A 6279-nucleotide genomic window follows, 5' to 3' on the forward strand; every position below is an offset into this window, starting at 1 on the left:
CTGAATTTTTTTTTTTTTTTCATCCAATATATAAAAATTTATTTTCGCTACAAGGACGAATAAATAATTAAAAAGAAAAATTAGAAAAAAAAAAAAAAAAATAAGCAGAAAATAAGGAAAAGGAAAAACGTAAGACTCAATTTTGTGAGGCAAAAAATGTGTGTAAAGGGGATGGCTTTATAGAAACAGTTGTAAAAAAATGTATGACCCGTTCAGGTGAAAATAGCAACAAGACTCATTTAAACAAACACAAAAAAATAATTGAAGCCGCTCATTGGGCTTCAACAGGGTTTTTCTCACGTCTTAATTGTGCATTTGCCGTAAACATATGCAACCAATTTATACCAAAAAGTTTTCAATCCTGATTGCTAAAATTGCCACCCACATTTTAGCACTTCATATGTACTACATGAAAAAGGGTATAGCTTAAACTGGTGACAAGGCGAGGAAAAATATTTCCTTTGCGCGTTTGCTTCGTTTCCATGAACACAAGGGGTAAAACACGTGTAGGAAGGGAAAAAAGACCAATAAAAGCGTTACGCACCTGTGATGAAAATGCGCCCTACATGTACGTGGCAGGAAAGGAAAAACGTCCTAATGGAAAATTTCCCATGTCTAAGTGTTCACCCAGTGCCCTGAACTTAATTTTCACTCCTCCCTTCGGCTTAACGTATTTTTGTTCTTTCTGAATGTGCGTATGTGTGTGTGTTGCTCCGTGAGTTCCTGTTTTTTTTTTTTTTTTATTTTTTGCATTTGGTCAGGTTAGCAAATGAACAGGTTGTTTACCCTACTTTGCCCATTCAGCAAGTTATTTGCAGCTATTTTGCTACTACCCTGCAGCTGCTTCCCACACTTCAGACCTGTTTGCTTTTTTTTGTTTTTTTTGTTTTCATCACCACTCCTCCGTGAAGCATGCACACAATGAGCAACGACAAATTGGTGAAGCTGTCTTCCCTAAATTTGGGTACCAGAGGGATAGGGAAAAAAGAAAGGTCTTCCCCCATGGGAGGATCAGCACATGTCTCTAACGTGTCCCACACGTCTAGCGGTGTAGAAAAACAATCGAACAGTTTCCTGGGTTGGGGTTCAGCAAAAACGTCCACAGACGCTTCGTGTACCTCCATAAAAAGTGAACAACTAAATCCGTATAAGCGCGTAAACTCGCTAAGTGAGTACGTGTACAAATTTAAAAGGTTGGCACATGATGGGGGAACAGCACGGGGGGGTAGCAACATATTTAGGAAGTTTAACACGAACCGGCGGAAAACAGGTTCCTCGGATTTGTGGGACCATTCCAGTGGCCAGTCTGGGGAGCATTCCGCCTGGCATTTTTGCGGTGCCCATTTGGAAGCCACGTCGCAGGTAGGATCTCCGATCACACCGCTGGCTACACCGCTAACCTCATCGCAGACCTCACGCGCAGACTCAAATTCCCATGTAGAGTTCAAATCGATACGAAGCGGGACCAGTGCCAACAAGGAACCACATATTTTGCCTCATCAAGAGGAGGGATACTCTAGATCTAACAACGATTCTCCATTTTCCGATGAAGAAGACGCAACAATTTCTTCCCACTCCCATCTTCTACAGAACTACAAGATGTTCAAATCGCATATGAGCATAGATTCGTCTCCCTTGTGTTCTTATTTGAATACCATTGGTCGGTTAGAAACGAGAGCGCACAACGTGGGGACATCTATCCTGAGCAGAGTTGGAGGAACATTCCGGAGCACGGATCTGCCCTTAGGAAAAACTGGTACAGACATGACCACGCTTGGTAAAGTTGAGAGAACAAACCAAGTGTGTGAAAGCTTGCAAAAGGGTGATTGCTCGCGCAATCGGCTCTTCTCCATGGGAGGGGGAGGGAACAAAAAAAAGTGTATCTCCCCCTTTTTCCATTTTTTTTTTTTTTTTTTTTTTTCCTTCCCATCCCTTTCATACCGTCATTGACAATTAACTCATTGAATGTCCCATTTCACCACTGAACTGATTAGAGAAGGACGTTGAGGAGGGTGAAGTTGCGCACGGACCGCTACCAACAGCATGTCGAATGGACAAAGAGGAAGTAAATAACTTGTTCAAGATTGCCATTGTGCACAATAGAATGATAAGCAGACATAAACAAAACACAAAAAAAAAAGTAAAAAAAATATTTTACAAAAATAGGAAAATGTGTATAACTATTCACCAAATGAGTAAACATAAAAGTAAACAATTGTGGAGACAGTTAAGATATAGTGAAAAAAAAATATTGATAAAAAATTTACGACGAAATAAAAATTATATATATAATAAAAAAATCAGAAAATGTCTTTTTAAGTTTTTCCTGGACAATATAATTCCTTTCCACCTTACGAGAAACAGCAACTGGATGGAAGCAAGAAGAGGGCCCTTCAACCGTCATGTGGATATGCACATTTTGCAGTTTGCGCTAATTAGCGGTTTTTACAGGGGAGGTTACAGAACGGTTAGCAGACGCTTTAACGGAAGTGTTACAAATGGGGAGCCATTTTCCCCATTTAAAAGTCCACACAAAAGTGATACACCAAAAAAAAAGCAAGAGAAAAGCAACCATCATGCAAAAAATGAGGTAGTACGGCAAAGAATAACAAAACCTTCTTACCTCTTAGCCACCCCAGGTAGTAATGTTACTGTAGGCAGTGGCAACATTTTATTCCCAGGTTGCTACATCAGTTCACAGAAGGGGAACATCTACATCGGCGATAACAATTTATTTGAGGACAACATAACCATTATCAATTGTGCAAATGTCGATATGTACATTGGCAATTATAATATATTCCGATCTGGGACATGCATAGCAAATGTCCCCACCATAGGGGATCATAATTACTTTGATTATAAGTGTAAGTGGGCATTGAGTGTGTTATGAGGCGGCGGCGGGACTATTGACCGTGCTTTTTATACGTGACTTCACACACACACATATATGTATACATGCTAAGATGTGTGTGTGTGTGAGTTTTAAACCTATGCGCACGGCGCCACATGGACACCAATTTCCCTCTGCCCCACAGGCTCCATATCCAACAGCAGCATTGGCTGTCGTTCATATATTCGGGCAAACCTGTTTGGGGAAAAAAAAGGGGATGACAGCGTTCACGCCTGCAGGTATCGAAACATTGTAACGGATATGTCCCTAGCATTCGTCGACGTAAGGGAGAGCTTTGCTAAGATAATGCAACAATGCTGAAAAGATAACAGTATACGCCAAATTTTGCAACTTTCAAAAAAGAAACGGATTTTTTTTTTTTTCTCTCTCAGGAAAACGTGAACGAAATAAAACTCAGATATGACCATATGAGTAGCTCGCCATAAAGCTCTACACAGGCCGCTTAATCCGCACCTTTCAGGCGAACGATGCAAGGGGGGTGGAGAGGTCGTTTGCTCATTTCACCTTCACGCGTTAATACCCGAGGGAGTATACCTAACGAGTCACATACTGCAGACGGGGCTTTTTCTTTCGTGCTATTTGTAATTCCGTGTGTGCCGTTGTGCTAATTGGATAGCTAGCCATTAATGAACCACTGAGTTAATCCTTTTTTTTTTTTTTTTTTTTCACGTGCAAAGGCCTTGCGAGGTAGTGTTTTTGCCTGAACGTTCATATATATATTTTTTTTAGCTAGCTGTGATGGTCAATTTGACGCGAGCCATTTGATGCGGCTCACTTTATTCGTGTGACAGGACGGGACGCTTGTATAAATTGGACTATGAGCCCCCACTGTGCATGATGCTAATTTGTGAGTTCCTCTAATGTTTAAGCGCGTCTATCGTTTTTTTTTTTTTTTTTTTTGTCCCTCCCAAAAGGTATATATTATAATACGAAGTGGACACAAAAAACAAAAAAAAAAAAAATTCGGGGAATTACCCAAGCACCCACGTGTGAGTTTCCCAAACGGTGCAATACATTTTTCATAAAATGGCCATGTCGCGCTGTTGCTACATGAAGCACAGATGGTAACTTCAAACGGTTTGACTGTTTATGAGACAAATTAGGTTGTTTACGTAAAAAAAAAAAAAGGGGGGGGAGATGAACGCAACGGGTTAAACGAATATTAAAAAGTGTTTATGTGAACGAAAAAAGTGGGGTAGCTATACGTGCGTATTTACACACACCTCAAGTGTGAATTGCCTGGGGACAACCCCCACCCCATAGCGTTAATATACACATGGAAAAAGTGGGGAAGGCAAGGGAAGGGGTTTTCCCTCCTAATGGCAATGGGAAAAAAGCCCCAATGTTATAGGCGCCCCTCGTCATATCATAATGTTATCCGGTAGCCTCTCAATTCTGTACTTAAAATTTTTGGCATATAAAATGGGAACACCAGGAATTTTTCTTAACCTGATTTTCAAGTCCCTATCGTTGGTTGCAATGATATAGCAGCGGCTTTCAGTGACTCGGTTGACAATGCAGTCATCTGCATAAGTCCCTTTATGGGTGCAGGTCAGTCTGATATATCTTGGATCCTTTAGTATTTTTAGGGCCAAGGAAAATCGCTGGCCAAGTTTTTCCATTTCCGCCACAACGCAGTCTGTCACGTACATGTTGCATTTAGCTAGCAGCAATTCTGAGCAGCCTTTTATTATGTCCAACTTATATTGTATGCTACAGTTTATAAAGTTCGTGTCCAGGATTATATTATATGGTGGACTTAGATTTTCATTGTAATTAAAAAATAAGTTACTATCTATCTGGGTTACTTGTTTTACCTTGTCGTCCTTTTTGTTAATATTTTTTTTTACTTCCTTTTGGCCGTTCTGTTGAAGCCTGCTGTCATTTGGGTTGATGACCCTCTTCAGCTTAAGTACCTTTTGCGTTTTCTTGAACTTTCCCTGTAAAAGGCGGGTGTTGGATGGGCATGAGAGGGGGTTGGGACGGTTGGCCCATTAAAAAGGGCAACGCGTATAAAAAAGGAGCTCTACGGTTGTCGTATTTCGCCGCGCTTACCATTTTCTCCTGCCGTTTTTCGTCCTGGTTGCAATGTAGAGTTATAGCAGCAAATCTGTACTTGTCACCTGGTTGCAAAAGCGCTGCTAATGCGCTTGCAGAGGGGGCATGCTACAACCCCGTTACAGTATAATATAGGAAAAAAGGACACCAAAGATTTTACGTAGCCAATTTGGTGAACCAGAGAACAATTCCGTGGAGAACAACGACGCGGGCAAAAAATCGCAACAGATGGATCCCCGCTGTACATAATTCAAAGGTATGCCTTTGGAAAAAAAGATGAACAAATTTTTTGCGTTTGTGCAAAATTTTAAATTATTGCCGTAAAAGAAAAAAAAAAAAACAAAAGGATGTCAATGAGGGGAACTGGAATTGCCCCGTATCTGTTGTAATTTTTTTTTTTTTTTTTTTTTTTTTTTTTTTTTCTTTGCGCAATGCACATTTTGAGCGAGCACCAAGAAATGGGTCAACAACGCTGGAACAGCTACGATTCTGCATTATGCGCGTTCCCATGTTTCTGTCGCCCTACAATTGTGGTCCCCGTTTTTACGTTCGCAAAGGAGCGCGCGGATCGCTTTCAAACGGTGCAGTTTTTTTTTAAAACATAAACATGGCAGAACTGCCCCCATATTTAGTCCAGGGTTGCGCTTTGGCTGTAAGAGACGCATGTACCAAAAGGAGATGGCAGCATGACCAATTTTGAATACAACCACGGTTAGGTGGGGAATGGGTCAAAACTTGCATACATATCTTTATGCCCTTACGCTGATTACGGTTGATATGAGACGCAAAAAAAATAGCCAAAAAAAAAAAAAAAAAAAAAAAAAAGACTTCCTCTGGATTGGACGATAATGAAAATTCCTGCCCTCCCCCATTTTGAAGGGGCACTTATTAATATTCTTTAGAATTGCCTACTGTGTTTAGTTCTCCCCCGCCCAAGGGGTATTTTACTTCTGAACCTGTGAGGCATAGTATAATACAAGAGTTGCTTGTCTTCTGTACATAGCACTCCAAAGTGTGATTATTCGGAGGGTCCCGTTTGTATAAAAAGACGTGCCCTGCCCCCACGTGACCTCAACTCATTTTTATGGATTTAGAAAATGGGGGAAATCGTGTAAAGGACGTTAATGCGGACAAAACGTGGTCATTCAATATTTGTGAAAATGATAAAATGCGGAAAGCTGTAGGGAAGAGGCACTTACGAACGTGGACACACATATGATGCATAAGTGAGACACGCAAAAGGAGGGGAGACCACTCTACCAATGTCAGCTGGTCTATTTCATTTTTTTTTTTTTTTTTTTTTTTTT

At 40.7% G+C, this 6279-nt stretch overlaps 2 protein-coding genes across 2 annotated transcripts; one reads left to right on the forward strand and one right to left on the reverse strand.

Moving 5' to 3' along the window:
• Positions 1–921: 921 nt before the first annotated feature.
• On the forward strand, positions 922–3339 carry AK88_01245 (uncharacterized protein; the record flags this gene model as incomplete). The annotated part of the gene is made up of 4 exons (XM_012478881.1): positions 922–1822; positions 1995–2867; positions 3039–3175; positions 3286–3339. 4 exons carry the CDS (start codon positions 922–924, stop codon positions 3337–3339), a joined length of 1965 nt encoding a protein of 654 aa, XP_012334304.1.
• Positions 3340–4275: 936 nt separating this feature from the next.
• On the reverse strand, positions 4276–5467 carry AK88_01246 (uncharacterized protein; the record flags this gene model as incomplete). The annotated part of the gene is made up of 3 exons (XM_012478882.1): positions 4276–4854; positions 4970–5052; positions 5425–5467. The coding sequence occupies 3 exons, from the start codon at positions 5465–5467 to the stop codon at positions 4276–4278; spliced, it is 705 nt and encodes a 234-aa protein (XP_012334305.1).
• Positions 5468–6279: the final 812 nt, after the last annotated feature.

This window comes from Plasmodium fragile, assembly GCF_000956335.1.
Source record: "Plasmodium fragile strain nilgiri unplaced genomic scaffold supercont1.10, whole genome shotgun sequence".
Taxonomy (NCBI): Eukaryota; Apicomplexa; class Aconoidasida; order Haemosporida; family Plasmodiidae; genus Plasmodium; species Plasmodium fragile.